The following is an 18,997-nucleotide window of genomic DNA, read 5'->3' on the forward strand; positions in this document are numbered from 1 at the left end:
CTCCACATAGACTCTGTACCGTAATACCCTGTATATATAGTCTCCACATTGACTCTGTACCGTAACACCCTGTATATAGCCTCCACATTGACTCTGTACCGTAACACCCTGTATATAGTCTCCACATTGACTCTGTACCGTAATACCCTGTATATAGCCTCCACATTGACTCTGTACCGTAATACCCTGTATATAGTCTCCACATTGACTCTGTACCGTAATACCCTGTATATAGCCTCCACATTGACTCTGTACCGTAATACCCTGTATATAGTCTCCACATTGACTCTGTACCGTAACACCCTGTATATAGCCTCCACATTGACTCTGTACCGTAACACCCTGTATATAGTCTCCACATTGACTCTGTACCGTAATACCCTGTATATAGCCTCCACATTGACTCTGTACCGTAATACCCTGTATATAGTCTCCACATTGACTCTGTACCGTAATACCCTGTATATAGCCTCCACATTGACTCTGTACCGTAATACCCTGTATATAGCCTCCACATTGACCCTGTACCGGTACCCCCTGTATATAGCCTCCACATTGACTCTGTACCGGTACCCCCTGTATATAGCCTCCACATAGACTCTGTACCGGCACCCCCTGTATATAGCCTCCACATAGACTCTGTACCGTAACACCCTGTATATAGCCTCCACATTGACTCTGTACCGTAATACCCTGTATATAGCCTCCACATTGACTCTGTACCGTAATACCTGTATATAGCCTCCACATTGACCCTGTACCGGTACCCCTGTATATAGCCTCCACATTGACTCTGTACCGTAACACCCTGTATATAGTCTCCACATTGACTCTGTACCGGTACCCTGTATATAGTCTCCACATTGACTCTGTACTGCACACCTGTATATAGTCTCCACATTGACTCTGTACCGGTACACCCTGTATATAGTCTCCACATTGACTCTGTACCGGTACCCCTGTATATAGCCTCCACATTGACTCTGTACCGGTACCCCTGTATATAGCCTCCACATTGACTCTGTACCGGTACCCCTGTATATAGTCTCCACATTGACTCTGTACCGGTACCCCCTGTATATAGTCTCCACATTGACTCTGTACCGGTACCCCTGTATATAGTCTCCACATTGACTCTGTACCGGTACCCCCTGTATATAGCCTCCACATTGACTCTGTACCGGTACCCCCTGTATATAGCCTCCACATTGACTCTGTACCGGTACCCCCTGTATATAGCCTCCACATTGACTCTGTACCGGTACCCCCTGTATATAACCTCCACATTGACTCTGTACCGGTACCCCCTGTATATAGTCTCCACATTGACTCTGTACCGGTACCCCCTGTATATAGCCTCCACATTGACTCTGTACCGGTACCTCCTGTATATAGTCTCCACATTGACTCTGTACCGGTACCCCCTGTATATAGTCTCCACATTGACTCTGTACCGGTACCCCCTGTATATAGGCTCCACATTGACTCTGTACCGGTACCCCCTGTATATAGCCTCCACATTGACTCTGTACCGGTACCCCCTGTATATAGCCTCCACATTGACTCTGTACCGTAACACCCTGTATATAGCCTCCACATTGACTCTGTACCGTAACACCCTGTATATAGCCTCCACATTCACTCTGTACCAGTACCCCCTGTATATAGCCTCCACATTCACTCTGACCCGGTACCCCCTGTATATAGCCTCCACATTGACTCTGTACAGTAACACCCTGTATTTAGCCTCCACATTGACTCTGTACCGTAACACCCTGTATATAGCCTCCACATTGACTCTGTACCGTAATACCCTGTATATAGTCTCCACATTGACTCTGTACCGTAATACCCTGTATATAGCCTCCACATTGACTCTGTACCGTAATACCCTGTATATAGTCTCCACATTGACTCTGTACCGTAACACCCTGTATATAGCCTCCACATTGACTCTGTACCGGTACCCCCTGTATATAGTCTCCACATTGACTCTGTACCGTAACACCCTGTATATAGCCTCCGAATTGACTCTGTACCGTAATACCCTGTATATAGCCTCCACATTGACTCTGTACCGTAACACCCTGTATATAGCCTCCACATTGACTCTGTACCGTAACACCCTGTATATAGCCTCCACATTGACTCTGTACCGTAACACCCTGTATATAGCCTCCGAATTGACTCTGTACCGTAACACCCTGTATATAGCCTCCGAATTGACTCTGTACCGTAACACCCTGTATATAGCCTCCACATTGACTCTGTACTGTAATACCCTGTATATAGCCTCCACATTGACTCTGTACCGTAACACCCTGTATATAGCCTCCGAATTGACTCTGTACCGTAACACCCTGTATATAGCCTCCACATTGACTCTAACGGTACCCCCTGTATATAGCCTCCACATTGACTCTGTACCGGTACCCCCTGTATATAGCCTCCACATTGACTCTGTACCGTAATACCCTGTATATAGCCTCCACATAGACTCTGTACCGTAATACCCTGTATATAGCCTCCACATAGACTCTGTAACGTAATACCCTGTATATAGCCTCCACATAGACTCTGTACCGTAATACCCTGTATATAGCCTCCGAATTGACTCTGTACTGTAACACCCTGTATATAGCCTCCACATTGACTCTGTACCAGTACCCCCTGTATATAGCCTCCACATTGACTCTGTACCGTAATACCCTGTATATAGCCTCCACATTGACCCTGTACCGGTACCCCCTGTATATAGCCTCCACATTGACTCTGTACCGGTACCCCCTGTATATAGCCTCCACATAGACTCTGTACCGGTACCCCCTGTATATAGCCTCCACATAGACTCTGTACCGTAACACCCTGTATATAGCCTCCACATTGACTCTGTACCGTAATACCCTGTATATAGCCTCCACATTGACTCTGTACCGTAATACCCTGTATATAGCCTCCACATTGACCCTGTACCGGTACCCCCTGTATATAGCCTCCACATTGACTCTGTACCGTAACACCCTGTATATAGTCTCCACATTGACTCTGTACCGGTACCCCCTGTATATAGTCTCCACATTGACTCTGTACCACACCCTGTATATAGTCTCCACATTGACTCTGTACCGTACACCCTGTATATAGTCTCCACATTGACTCTGTACCGTACCCCTGTATATAGCCTCCACATTGACTCTGTACCGTACCCTGTATATAGCCTCCACATTGACTCTGTACCGGTACCCCTGTATATAGTCTCCACATTGACTCTGTACCGGTACCCCTGTATATAGTCTCCACATTGACTCTGTACCGTAATACCCTGTATATAGTCTCCACATTGACTCTGTACCGGTACCCCTGTATATAGCCTCCACATTGACTCTGTACCGGTACCCCCTGTATATAGCCTCCACATTGACTCTGTACCGGTACCCCTGTATATAGCCTCCACATTGACTCTGTACCGGTACCCCTGTATATAGCCTCCACATTGACTCTGTACCGGTACCCCTGTATATAACCTCCACATTGACTCTGTACCGGTACCCCCTGTATATAGTCTCCACATTGACTCTGTACCGTACCCCTGTATATAGCCTCCACATTGACTCTGTACCGTACCCCTGTAGCCTCCACATTGACTCTGTACCGGTACCCCTGTATATAACCTCCACATTGACTCTGTACCGTACCCCTGTATATAGTCTCCACATTGACTCTGTACCGGTACCCCTGTATATAGCCTCCACATTGACTCTGTACCGGTACCTCCTGTATATAGTCTCCACATTGACTCTGTACCGTACCCCTGTATATAGTCTCCACATTGACTCTGTACCGGTACCCCTGTATATAGGCTCCACATTGACTCTGTACCGCACCCCTGTATATAGCCTCCACATTGACTCTGTACCGTACCCCTGTATATAGCCTCCACATTGACTCTGTACCGTAACACCCTGTATATAGCCTCCACATTGACTCTGTACCGTAACACCCTGTATATAGCCTCCACATTCACTCTGTACCAGTACCCCCTGTATATAGCCTCCACATTCACTCTGACCCGGTACCCCCTGTATATAGCCTCCACATTGACTCTGTACAGTAACACCCTGTATTTAGCCTCCACATTGACTCTGTACCGTAACACCCTGTATATAGCCTCCACATTGACTCTGTACCGTAATACCCTGTATATAGTCTCCACATTGACTCTGTACCGTAATACCCTGTATATAGCCTCCACATTGACTCTGTACCGTAATACCCTGTATATAGTCTCCACATTGACTCTGTACCGTAACACCCTGTATATAGCCTCCACATTGACTCTGTACCGTACCCCTGTATATAGTCTCCACATTGACTCTGTACCGTAACACCCTGTATATAGCCTCCGAATTGACTCTGTACCGTAATACCCTGTATATAGCCTCCACATTGACTCTGTACCGTAACACCCTGTATATAGCCTCCACATTGACTCTGTACCGTAACACCCTGTATATAGCCTCCACATTGACTCTGTACCGTAACACCCTGTATATAGCCTCCGAATTGACTCTGTACCGTAACACCCCTGTATATAGCCTCCGAATTGACTCTGTACCGTAACACCCTGTATATAGCCTCCACATTGACTCTGTACTGTAATACCCTGTATATAGCCTCCACATTGACTCTGTACCGTAACACCCTGTATATAGCCTCCGAATTGACTCTGTACCGTAACACCCTGTATATAGCCTCCACATTGACTCTAACGGTACCCCCTGTATATAGCCTCCACATTGACTCTGTACCGGTACCCCCTGTATATAGCCTCCACATTGACTCTGTACCGTAATACCCTGTATATAGCCTCCACATAGACTCTGTACCGTAATACCCTGTATATAGCCTCCACATAGACTCTGTAACGTAATACCCTGTATATAGCCTCCACATAGACTCTGTACCGTAATACCCTGTATATAGCCTCCGAATTGACTCTGTACTGTAACACCCTGTATATAGCCTCCACATTGACTCTGTACCAGTACCCCCTGTATATAGCCTCCACATTGACTCTGTACCGTAATACCCTGTATATAGCCTCCACATTGACCCTGTACCGGTACCCCCTGTATATAGCCTCCACATTGACTCTGTACCGGTACCCCCTGTATATAGCCTCCACATAGACTCTGTACCGGTACCCCCTGTATATAGCCTCCACATAGACTCTGTACCGTAACACCCTGTATATAGCCTCCACATTGACTCTGTACCGTAATACCCTGTATATAGCCTCCACATTGACTCTGTACCGTAATACCCTGTATATAGCCTCCACATTGACCCTGTACCGGTACCCCCTGTATATAGCCTCCACATTGACTCTGTACCGTAACACCCTGTATATAGTCTCCACATTGACTCTGTACCGGTACCCCCTGTATATAGTCTCCACATTGACTCTGTACCGGTACACCCTGTATATAGTCTCCACATTGACTCTGTACCGGTACACCCTGTATATAGTCTCCACATTGACTCTGTACCGGTACCCCCTGTATATAGCCTCCACATTGACTCTGTACCGGTACCCCCTGTATATAGCCTCCACATTGACTCTGTACCGGTACCCCTGTATATAGTCTCCACATTGACTCTGTACCGGTACCCCTGTATATAGTCTCCACATTGACTCTGTACCGTACCCCTGTATATAGTCTCCACATTGACTCTGTACCGGTACCCCTGTATATAGCCTCCACATTCACTCTGTACCGGTACCCTGTATATAGCCTCCACATTGACTCTGTACCGTACCCTGTATATAGCCTCCACATTGACTCTGTACCGTACCCCTGTATATAGCCTCCACATTGACTCTGTACCGGTACCCCTGTATATAACCTCCACATTGACTCTGTACCGGTACCCCCTGTATATAGTCTCCACATTGACTCTGTACCGGTACCCCTGTATATAGCCTCCACATTGACTCTGTACCGGTACCCCTGTATATAGTCTCCACATTGACTCTGTACCGGTACCCCTGTATATAGTCTCCACATTGACTCTGTACCGGTACCCCTGTATATAGCCTCCACATTGACTCTGTACCGGTACCCTGTATATAGCCTCCACATTGACTCTGTACCGGTACCCCTGTATATAGCCTCCACATTGACTCTGTACCGTAACACCCTGTATATAGCCTCCACATTGACTCTGTACCGGTACCCCCTGTATATAGCCTCCACATTCACTCTGTACCAGTACCCCCTGTATATAGCCTCCACATTCACTCTGACCCGGTACCCCCTGTATATAGCCTCCACATTGACTCTGTACAGTAACACCCTGTATTTAGCCTCCACATTGACTCTGTACCGTAACACCCTGTATATAGCCTCCACATTGACTCTGTACCGTAATACCCTGTATATAGTCTCCACATTGACTCTGTACCGTAATACCCTGTATATAGCCTCCACATTGACTCTGTACCGTAATACCCTGTATATAGTCTCCACATTGACTCTGTACCGTAACACCCTGTATATAGCCTCCACATTGACTCTGTACCGGTACCCCCTGTATATAGTCTCCACATTGACTCTGTACCGTAATACCCTGTATATAGCCTCCACATTGACTCTGTACCGTAACACCCTGTATATAGCCTCCGAATTGACTCTGTACCGTAATACCCTGTATATAGCCTCCACATTGACTCTGTACCGTAACACCCTGTATATAGCCTCCACATTGACTCTGTACCGTAACACCCTGTATATAGCCTCCACATTGACTCTGTACCGTAACACCCTGTATATAGCCTCCGAATTGACTCTGTACCGTAACACCCTGTATATAGCCTCCGAATTGACTCTGTACCGTAACACCCTGTATATAGCCTCCACATTGACTCTGTACTGTAATACCCTGTATATAGCCTCCACATTGACTCTGTACCGTAACACCCTGTATATAGCCTCCGAATTGACTCTGTACCGTAACACCCTGTATATAGCCTCCACATTGACTCTAACGGTACCCCCTGTATATAGCCTCCACATTGACTCTGTACCGGTACCCCCTGTATATAGCCTCCACATTGACTCTGTACCGTAATACCCTGTATATAGCCTCCACATAGACTCTGTACCGTAATACCCTGTATATAGCCTCCACATAGACTCTGTACCGTAATACCCTGTATATAGCCTCCACATAGACTCTGTACCGTAATACCCTGTATATAGCCTCCGAATTGACTCTGTACTGTAACACCCTGTATATAGCCTCCACATTGACTCTGTACCGGTACCCCCTGTATATAGCCTCCACATTGACTCTGTACCGGTACCCCTGTATATAGCCTCCACATTGACTCTGTACCGGTACCCCTGTATATAGCCTCCACATTGACTCTGTACCGGTATCCCCTGTATATAGCCTCCACATTGACTCTGTACCGGTACCCCTGTATATAGCCTCCACATTGACTCTGTACCGGTACCCCTGTATATAACCTCCACATTGACTCTGTACCGGTACCCCTGTATATAGTCTCCACATTGACTCTGTACCGGTACCCCCTGTATATAGCCTCCACATTGACTCTGTACCGGTACCCTGTATATAGTCTCCACATTGACTCTGTACCGGTACCCCTGTATATAGTCTCCACATTGACTCTGTACCGGTACCCCTGTATATAGCCTCCACATTGACTCTGTACCGGTACCCCCTGTATATAGCCTCCACATTGACTCTGTACCGGTACCCCCTGTATATAGCCTCCACATTGACTCTGTACCGTAACACCCTGTATATAGCCTCCACATTGACTCTGTACCGGTACCCCCTGTATATAGCCTCCACATTCACTCTGTACCAGTACCCCCTGTATATAGCCTCCACATTCACTCTGACCCGGTACCCCCTGTATATAGCCTCCACATTGACTCTGTACAGTAACACCCTGTATTTAGCCTCCACATTGACTCTGTACCGTAACACCCTGTATATAGCCTCCACATTGACTCTGTACCGTAATACCCTGTATATAGTCTCCACATTGACTCTGTACCGTAACACCCTGTATATAGCCTCCACATTGACTCTGTACCGTAATACCCTGTATATAGCCTCCACATTGACTCTGTACCGTAATACCCTGTATATAGCCTCCACACTGACTCTGTACCGTAACACCCTGTATATAGCCTCCACATTGACTCTGTACCGTAACACCCTGTATTTCGCCTCGCTATTGTTATTTACTGCTGCTCTTTAATTATTTGTTATTCTTAACTCTTACTTTTTTTAAAAAGTATTTTCATCTAACTTTAAAAAAAGTATTTTTCTTCAAATTGAATTGTTGGTTACGGGCTTGTAAGTAAACATTTCACCTGTTGCATTCGGCGCATGTGACATACAATTTGTATTGGTTTGATTTGTGCTGAACAGAATGATCGCTATTTGATCCACAGTTAGAAGGATGACGCGTCATACTCTGGGTCGTGTTAAACATTGGATTAATTAACTACAAAAAAAAAAGGCAAGATGTGTTTTCATTTTAATTATTGTGCCGCTCTGCACACACAATCAAAAAAACAAAAACATATCTCTGGTCCTACAGTTAAGAAGTTGTTATCTCTGGTCCTACAGTTAAGAAGTTGTTAACTCTGGTCCTATGTTAAGAAGTTGTTAACTCTGGTCCTACAGTTAAGAAGTTGTTATCTCTGGTCCTATGTTAAGAAGTTGTTATCTCTGGTCCTATGTTAAGAAGTTGTTATCTCTGGTCCTATGTTAAGAAGTTGTTAACTCTGGTCCTATGTTAAGAAGTTGTTATCTCTGGTCCTATGTTAAGAAGTTGTATTCTCTGGTCCTACAGTTAAGAAGTTGTTATCTCTGGTCCTATGTTAAGAAGTTGTTATCTCTGGTTCTATGTTAAGAAGTTGTATTCTCTGGTCCTATGTTAAGAAGTTGTATTCTCTGGTCCTACAGTTAAGAAGTTGTTATCTCTGGTCCAATGTTAAGAAGTTATCTCTGGTCCTATGTTAAGAAGTTGTTATCTCTGGTCCTATGTTAAGAAGTTGTTATCTCTGGTCCTATGTTAAGAAGTTGTTATCTCTGGTCCTATGTTAAGAAGTTGTTAACTCTGGTCCTATGTTAAGAAGTTGTTATCTCTGGTCCTACAGTTAAGAAGTTGTTATCTCTGATCCTACAGTTAAGAAGTTGTTATCTCTGGTCCTACAGTTAAGAAGTTGTTAACTCTGGTCCTACAGTTAAGAAGTTGTTAACTCTGGTCCTACAGTTAAGAAGTTGTTAACTCTGGTCCTATGTTAAGAAGTTGTTAACTCTGGTCCTACAGTTAAGAAGTTGTTAACTCTGGTCCTACAGTTAAGAAGTTGTTAACTCTGGTCCTATGTTAAGAAGTTGTTAACTCTGGTCCTATGTTAAGAAGTTGTTATCTCTGGTCCTACAGTTAAGAAGTTGTATTCTCTGGTCCTATGTTAAGAAGTTGTTATCTCTGGTCCTATGTTAAGAAGTTGTTATCTCTGGTCCTATGTTAAGAAGTTGTTATCTCTGGTCCTATGTTAAGAAGTTGTTAACTCTGGTCCTATGTTAAGAAGTTGTTATCTCTGGTCCTACAGTTAAGAAGTTGTTAACTCTGGTCCTATGTTAAGAAGTTGTTATCTCTGGTCCTATGTTAAGAAGTTGTTAACTCTGGTCCAACTCAAGGAAGGTCAAAGATATTCAAAGTTCCATCATAGAAGGAGCTCCTCTGTTGGCATACAGGGCTTTCAGAAAGTATTCATACCCCTTGTAGCTACAGGGCTTTCAGAAAGTATTCAAACCCCTTGTAGCTACAGGGCTTTCAGAAAGTATTCATACCCCTTGTAGCTACAGGGCTTTCAGAAAGTATTCAAACCCCTTGTAGCTACAGGGCTTTCAGAAAGTATTCAAACCCCTTGTAGCTACAGGGCTTTCAGAAAGTATTCAAACCCCTTGTAGCTACAGGGCTTTCAGAAAGTATTCATACCCCTTGTAGCTACAGGGCTTTCAGAAAGTATTCATACCCCTTGTAGCTACAGGGCTTTCAGAAAGTATTCATACCCCTTGTAGCTACAGGGCTTTCAGATAGTATTCATACCCCTTGTAGCTACAGGGCTTTCAGAAAGTATTCAAACCCCTTGTAGCTACAGGGCTTTCAGAAAGTATTCAAACCCCTTGTAGCTACAGGGCTTTCAGAAAGTATTCATACCCCTTGTAGCTACAGGGCTTTCAGAAAGTATTCAAACCCCTTGTAGCGACAGGGCTTTCAGAAAGTATTCATACCCCTTGTAGCTACAGGGCTTTCAGAAAGTATTCGTACCCCTTGTAGCTAAAGGGTTTTCAGAAAGTATTCAAACCCCTTGTAGCTACAGGGCTTTCAGAAAGTATTCATACCCCTTGTAGCTACATGGCTTTCAGAAAGTATTCATACCCCTTGTAGCTACAGGGCTTTCAGAAAGTATTCACACCCCTTATAGCTACAGGGCTTTCAGAAAGTATTCATACCCCTTGTAGCTACAGGGCTTTCAGAAAGTATTCAAACCCCTTGTAGCTACAGGGCTTTCAGAAAGTATTCATACCCCTTGTAGCTACAGAGCTTTCAGAAAGTCAAATTGGTTGTGAATCATTTGCTAGACAACTGTTTTCAGGTCTTGCCATAGATTTTCAAGTCGATTTAAGTCAAAACTGTAACTCGGCCACGCCAGTATAGATTTGGCCTTGTGTTTTAAGCTACAGGGCTTTCAGAAAGTGGTCTGATGTAATTAATCAGACGATCTGTGAAACTACTTTCAGAAAGTATTCAAACCCCTTGTAGCTACAGGGCTTTCAGCTAGTATTCACACCCCTTGACTTATGCCCCATTTTGTTGTGTTACAACCTGAATTCAACATTGATTATATATAGGTTTTTCTCTCATCCATCTACACACAATATCCCATAATGACAAAGTGACAGAAAACATATTTAGTCATTTTAGAAATGTAAAACAATTCTAATTTCCATAAGTATTTACACCACTGAGTCAATACTTTGTAGACTTATCTTGATTAGATAAGTATTCAATCCCTTGAGTCAATACATGTTAGAATCCCTTTTGGCAGCGATTACAGTTGTTGAGTCTTTCTGGGTAAGTCTCCAAGATCTTTCCACATCTGAATTGAGCAATATTTGCCCATTACTCGTTTATAAATTCTTCAAGCTCTGTCAAATTGGTTGTGAATCATTGCTAGACAACTGTTTTCAGGTCTTGCCATAGATTTTCAAGTAGATTTAAGTCAAAACTGTAACTCGGCCACGCCAGTATAGATTTGGCCTTGTCTTTTAAGTTATTGTCCTGCTGAAAGATGAATTAATCTCCAAGTGTCTGGTGGAAAGCAGACTGAACCAGGTTTTCCTCTAGGATTTTGCCTGTGCTTAGCTCCATTAGGTTAATTTTTTATCCTGAAAAACTCCCGAGTCCTTAACGATTACAAGCATGCCCATAACATGATGCAGTCCCACTATGCTTGAAAATATGAAGAGTGGTACTCAGTAATGTGTTGTATTGGATTTGTCCCACACATAAGACAAAAAAGTGAATTGGTTTGCCAAACAGGATGCAGTATTGGAATATTTTTTATGCTCTACTTCTTTTCACTCTGTCAATTAGGTTAGTTTTGTGGAGTAACTACAATGTTGTTGATCCATCCTCAGTTTTCTCCCATCACAGCCATTAAACTCTGTAACTGTTTTAAAGTCACCTTTGGCCTCATGGTGAAATCCCTGACTGGTTTCCTTCCTCTCCGGCAACTGAGTTAGGAAGGACGCCTGTATCTTTGTAGTGACTGGGCGTATTGATACACCATCCATAGTGTAATTAATAACTTCACCGTGCTCAGAGGGATATTGATTGTCTGCTTTTTTAAAATGATTTTTACCCGTCTACCAATAGGATCCCTTCTTTGCGAGGCATTTGAAAACTTCCCTGGTCTTTATGGTTGAATCCGTGTTTGAAATTCAGTGCTCGACTGAGGGACTTTACAGATAATTGTAGGTGTGGGGCACAGAGATGTTCAACACTATTATTGTGCACATTGTGAATCCATGCAACTTTATTATGTGACTTTATAAGCACATTTTTACTCCTGAACGTATTCAGGCTTGCCATAACAAAGGGCTTGAATATTTATTGACTCAGGACATTTCAGCTTTTCATTTTTTATCCTTTTCGAAAAACATAATTTGCTTATGGGGTCATTGGCTCAGCATAGTCCAGGTTAGAGGAGGGTTTGGTCAGGGTAGCCCGTCATTGAAAAATAAGAAATTATACTTAACTGACTTGCCAAGTTACATAAAGGTTAAAAAATAGCCTCAACAGCACTCTGTAGGGTAGAACCTACAGACTCAAGACATTTCAGCTTTTCATTTTTAATTAACTTAATTTGACATTATGGGGTATTGGCCAGTGACGAAAACATCTACATTTAAATCTGGTAATAAAAACAAACGTCTATCGACAGTTGTCACAGTGACATTATATTGAAATAGATACTTGCATAGTGGAGTCTTTTGTCAAGACATGTAGCTAGCTAGCTAATCGATGAACCATAATCCCAACTCATGATGTTACTACCCTGCATGAATCTGCAGGCACTGTACCTAACCAACATCTGAAAATATTACTAGCTAGACTATCTTCTCTATATGCCACGGTTGCCCTTTAATTTGAAGATGTAATCCGGAGAAAGGTGTTTTCTCTATATCATACTCGAATTCAACTCATTTCAAAACTCAGTCCACCAGAAAGTGGAGAGCAACACGTATGCAGTTTTACTACGTGATACTTTAGACAGGATAACATACACATACGGACCAGCTCAAATAGCTCAAACTCCTGTTATATGGCAGACCAATCCAAACTCATCTCTCGGCATGTCCAGCCCACTCATTATCTCAGCCAATCATGGCTAGGGGAAAGGTCGTTAACTTTTTCTGTGGCTTAACCAACTAGGCTCTTAATTTAACAATTGTATTCGTATTTACAGATGACATACAAGTTTGTTATTCAGGCACATGAGGGTTCACATGTTAGAGAAGACATTTCTGCCCCCAAAAAACACATTTTAATTAATAAATGAATAAATAAAAGTTCACACTGCTGTCCTCCCCTGTCCTCCCCTGACACTGAAGGGCTATAACGGTGGTAGTGGGCTCTACAACCACGGTCACCCAATCAACAAAAAGGTTATAACATCACCACTACATTTAGACGAATTCTAGTCTCTCACCAACAGACAGAAACCATCTCTGAACGAGCCAGAGCAGTCTGAGACTTCAATCACATGTACTGCATGTTGCCACGCAAGCTGGCTCACTTCTATGATACAGGGCTGCGTTCTGTGTGTGTCATCCCGTCACCCTACCTGATTTGACACTGCAGTGCACGTGGGCCTTGGACTCGTAATAGACCCAGTCGAAGCCAGCCTCCACAGCCAGGCGAGCCAGCATGGCATACTTGTTCCTGTCCCGGTCAGACGTGGTGATGTCCACCGCTCTTCCCTCATAATGGAGGGAGTCCTCTGAGTGGTGCCCGTCCTCGTCCCATCCTTCTGTCACTCTCAGCGTCACCCCAGGCCACATGTTCATCACAGAGATGGCCAAGGAGTTCAGCTTGTCTTTACAACGCTGGGGGAGAGAGAGGAGAGAGAGGGATGACTAACAACGCTGGGAGAGAGAGAGGAGAGAGAGGAATGACTAACAACTCTGGGGGAGAGAGAGGAGAGAGAGGGATGACTAACAACGCTGGGGAAGAGAGAGGAGAGAGAGGAGAGAAAGGGATGACTAACAAAGCTGGGGGAGAGAGAGGAGAGAGAGGGATGACTAACAACGCTGGGGAAGAGAGAGGAGAGAGAGGAGAGAAAGGGATGACTAACAACGCTGGGGGAGAGAGAGGAGAGAGAGGGATGACTAACAACGCTGGGGGAGAGAGAGGAGAGAGAGGGATGACTAACAACGCTGGGGAAGAGAGAGGAGAGAGAGGAGAGAAAGGGATGACTAACAACGCTGGGGGAGAGAGAGGAGAGAGAGGGATGACTAACAACGCTGGGGAAGAGAGAGGAGAGAGAGGAGAGAAAGGGATGACTAACAACGCTGGGGGAGAGAGAGGAGAGAGAGGAATGACTAACAACGCTGGGGGAGAGAGAGGAGAGAGAGGAGAGAGAGAGAGAGAGAAGAGAGAGGAGAGAGAGGGATGACTAACAACGCTGGGGGAGAGAGAGGAGAGAGAGGGATGACTAACAACGCTGGGGGAGAGAGAGGAGAGAAAGGGATGACTAACAACGCTGGGGGAGAGAGAGGAGAGAGAGGGATGACTAACAACGCTGGGGAAGAGAGAGGAGAGAGAGGAGAGAGAGGGATGACTAACAACACTGGGGGAGAGAGAGGAGAGAGAGGGATGACTAACAACGCTGGGGAAGAGAGAGGAGAGAGAGGAGAGAAAGGGATGACTAACAACACTGGGGGAGAGAGAGGAGAGAGAGAGAGAGAGAGAGAGAGAGAGAGAGAGAGAGAGAGGAGGAGAGAGAGAGAGAGAGGGATGACTAACAACGATGGGGAAGAGAGAGAGAGAGAGAGGAATGACTAACATAATGGGATATTAGAGTAAGAGTCAATGGTTGTCATGGAACCACAGAAGAACCAGATGATAACAAACAGACATGATGGTTATGACAGAGAAAAATGATAGCATAGAAATCAACATTTACACAGAACAAAACCATGTAGAACAAAAACCTGTAAGCATTGGTAGGACTAAGCATGTAGGCATAAATATGAACTAATTACAACATAAAAGACTTGAGAAAACACTACATAGTAGAGGAAGAACAAATTAACTTATATGAATTAAAACTATTATACACAATGAAATATATACATTACATGTAATACAACGATGAATGAAAATCTCTCAGGGAAACAACTAAATACAAAGACTATATATCCTAAACACATAAAGGCTGTTGAGTTGTTCGCTACACCCGCAATAACATCTGCTAAATATGTGTACGTGACAAGTACAATTCGATTTGATCGGCGATGTTGTCACAAGTGGTCAAAGTGCCGTAGACATGTAGACTATAAACATGTTTTCGCTTTGCACACGATGTGCTATGCTACTGTATGTTTGCCTCCCAATAAAATACAGATAACTATTGCCATGATATGTCTTGTGTTTCTTTATGGTCTTGTTTTTTAGAAGAGATCAGAGGTTTCGCTGAACAAGTCTGCAAATAAACCGGCGAGCTATTCAAACATAATCCATGCGTAATGGTAGGTGCGTAATTTCACTCTCCGTTCAAAATGTGTAACAAGAGCATTTGAAGGGTTAATTCGCAAACGTTTTGAAATAGATGTGAACATGTCATGATCAATAAAAATTAAACCGGTTATCAATTCATATAAATTCGCGCCATATTTATTTTGCTGATGTCCACTTGCATGTGTAGTCTAATTTAGCTCCCAAACAGGAGACAAGTTAGTCTAAAATAAGGTTAGTTACAGTGTTGCAATATAACCTACATTTAGAGGAGGTAGACTAGTTATAGCCTAGCCTATTATTGCATAATTGACGTGTAGGCTAGTCTAATTTTGAACGGTCAACAGAAATCAATTGAACCAAAACATAGATGAAAGTGCTGGGGGAAAAAAATAAAGTTTGAAGTAAAAGTTTTTAAACATTTAACAAAGTACAAACCAGATCTAAAAACGAACGATCAACAGCGTGTCTAATGTGACTATCCGGTCACCTTGCTACCGCTGTCAAAGTGGGATAAAAAAAACACATCAGATGACGTTTTAAACCCCCATTCCTGCTTCTCACCTGGGTCATAAGTCGATCGGCAGCCGTATTCTCCTCATCTTTAAATATAATATCAGGGTTATAGTTGGGAGTGAGCTCTTTGAATCGTTCTGAATTTCTCGTTATTTTGCCTTCATGTCTGCCACTGGCGCCCAGTGTTTTCTCGGCAACGTTTGGGCTGAACTGCTTATAAGAGAGGGGTGTGAGCTTCTTCGGCGGACGTCTCTTGCCATATCCCCTCCCCGGCCCACAGCCCTCCGTTACAGGTGCGAGCAGCAGGGTGCACCCCATGAAGAGGCCCACAAGCACGGAGCGACGCATCCCACCCAGACCGGCCGGGCCGGGCACTCCGACGCGGAGTGGTAAGGTGGCACAGGTCGCCGTGGTGTCTCAAGCTACCCTCTCCCTCTGGATACGTCTTGTTCCCCCCACGGGGTAAGGGAGGGGGGGGGGATAGAGGACCGAATCTTTAATATTGTATCGGTCTAATCCACGACATCATACTTGTGCACAGCAACTGTCCATAAAAGCCCCCCCCCAAAAAAAAAAATACAACAATTTTAGCCGAATGCGTTTTATGGTACCAGCAGCGGGGTAAAAGTTCGATGTCTCTGTCGTCCGCGTCCGGTGTTGTCCAAACGCTGCGGCGTAACTGTAACGTCTTTCTTCCAGTCGGGACCCAATAGATATGGAGTTGTAAAGTATGTTTACAACATACTTAAACAAACAGGTTCAAAGTCGATCTTCTGTTGTGACCTGTGGTTGCAGATTGTCTTCTTGGTGCTGTGCTTTTGCCACTGAGGAACTGTCAATGTCAAAACGAGGAGGAACACTAATGGTTCTGGCGTGTGTCCTTCTTGTCCGTTTGTCCCGGACTCCAAAAGGTTCCTTCTCAGTGGCACATACTTCCGCTTTGCTTTTCCAATTGAAATTGGGAATTTGAGCGAACCGAGCGATCAGTTGCCACTCGAGACCGCACCCTGCCAGTCCTGCCCTTCTATCCTGCTCTGCCACTCCGCCCATCGGGTCACTGTAGTGTGGTTGCCAGTGCCACTGCACCGTCCCCTACACCCGCGGCACCACCACAGGTTCTGCCCCTTATCCTGTCACCTCAGTATGCCCGTCAGGCGCTAACATGCATCACTCCGAGACTGGAAAGAGGACAATTCATTGTGTGGAGGAGTTAGCAGTTTCAGTGAATGCATACTTACAGTCTCTCCCCCAAATAGCAACCTATTGCCTACATAGTGCACTACTTTAGACCAGAGCCCTATGGCACCCTATTCCCTATATAGTGCACTACTTTAGACCAGGGACCTATGGCACCCTATTCCCTATGTAGTGCACTACTTTAGCCCAGGACCCTATAGCACCCTATTGCCTATGTAGTGCACTACTATAGACCAGAGTGCTCCAGTCAAATGCATTGCACTAAGAGATAGACAGAGCCTCTATTTATCCTGACATCTCTTCCATCAGCTCCTGTCTAGGTTGTCACTGCATTACAATGCACACAGCCTTGGGCTGTACCGTGTCACACCGTAAGCATGGCAACCACGGCCAGGACAACTAATTGCATGGGTGCTTATTAAACTAGTCAAGATAGTCTGCTAGCCTAGTAATTTGTAATAATTCAGAAAATACTAGTTATACAGTAGCCAAGATATTCTGTACACTTGAAATGTGTAACATGACTTGGGTTAACAGACACTGACATGAGTGGACAAAACATTAGGAACACCTGCTCTTTCCTTGACATAGACTGACCAGGTGAAAGCTATGATCCCTTATTGATGTCACCTGTTAAATCCACTTCAATCAGTGTAGATGAAGGGGAGGAGACAGGTTAAATACATAGTTTAAGACTCCAGACATTTGGGACATGGATTGTGTATGTCTGCCATTTAGAGGGTGAATGGGCAAGACAAAATATTGAAGTGAATTTGAACGGGGTACGGTAGTAGGTGTCAGGCACACCGGACTGTGTCAAGAACTGCAACGATGCTGGGTTTTTCACACTCAACAGTTTCCCGTGTGTATCAAGAATGGTCCAACACTCAAAAGGACATCCAGCCAACTTGACACAACTGTGGGAAGCATTGGGAGTCAACATGGACCAGCAGCTCTGTGGAACGCTTTCGACACCTTGTAGAGTCCATGCCCTGTCGAAATGAGGCTGTTCTGAGGAGTGCAACTCAGGGTGTTCTTAATGTTTTGTGCACTCAGTGTATTTCAACACTGGATAGAAAACTCTGTTAGCAGTACGCAGGGCTGTTGTTCACTATAGGCTACTGTGCATTCCAACTTATCAGGACAAAGTATGTGTGATACCAGAGTGCTTCCTTCCACTTGTCACTGTCAAGTAAACTGCTCTCACAACAACTCTGATCGGCCCAATGCAAATTCTGATTTACAACGACAGTCCTACCCACCCAGGAGCCAAACCCACCCAGGAGCCAAACCCACTCAGGAGCCAAACCCACCCAGGAGCCCTACCCACCCAGGAGCCCTACCCACCCAGGATCCAAACCCACCCAGGAGCCAAACCCACCCAGGAGCCAAACCCGGACGACACTGGGCCAATTGTGCACCGCCCTACGGGACTCCCTTTTCACAGCCGGATGTGACGCAGCCTGGATTCGAACCAGGGCCTCTTGCGCTGAGATGCAGTGTCTTAGACTGTTGCACCACTCGGGAGCCCTGCTGAGCCCTCTGCTGAGCCATCTGCTGAGCCATCTGCTGAACCCTCTGCTGAGCCATCTGCTGAGCCCTCTGCTGAGCCATCTGCTGAGCCCTCTGCTGAGCCATCTGCTGAACCCTCTGCTGAACCCTCTGCTGAACCCTCTGCTGAGCCCTCTGCTAAGCCCTCTGCTAAGCCCTCTACAGCTGCTGAACCATCTGATGAGCCATCTGCTGAGCCCTCTGCTGAGCCCTCTGCTGAGCTCTATGCTGAGCCCTCTGGTGAGCCCTCTGCTGAGCCCTCTGCTGAGCTCTATGCCAAGCCCTCTGCTAAGCCCTCTGCAGCTGCTGAGCCCTCTGCTGAACCCTCTGCTGAGCCATCTGCTGAGCCCTCTGCTGAGCCCTCTGGTGAGCCCT

At 45.0% G+C, this 18,997-nt stretch overlaps 1 protein-coding gene across 1 annotated transcript in view; it reads right to left on the bottom strand.

The window, feature by feature from the left end:
• Positions 1-16,869, bottom strand: part of LOC115126063 (indian hedgehog B protein-like) — a 23,762-nt gene extending 6,893 nt beyond the window's left edge. Inside the window, exons 1-2 of the mRNA XM_065016206.1 lie at positions 15,923-16,869; positions 13,467-13,728 (exon numbers count right to left, since the gene is read on the bottom strand). Of these exons, the coding sequence (XP_064872278.1) occupies positions 13,467-13,728; positions 15,923-16,222 (562 nt within the window). The 5' untranslated portion in view covers positions 16,223-16,869. The remainder of the gene's footprint in view (positions 1-13,466; positions 13,729-15,922) is intronic.
• Positions 16,870-18,997: the final 2,128 nt, after the last annotated feature.

The sequence above is a fragment of the Oncorhynchus nerka genome, linkage group LG3 (assembly GCF_034236695.1).
Source record: "Oncorhynchus nerka isolate Pitt River linkage group LG3, Oner_Uvic_2.0, whole genome shotgun sequence".
Classification (NCBI taxonomy): Eukaryota; Metazoa; Chordata; class Actinopteri; order Salmoniformes; family Salmonidae; genus Oncorhynchus; species Oncorhynchus nerka.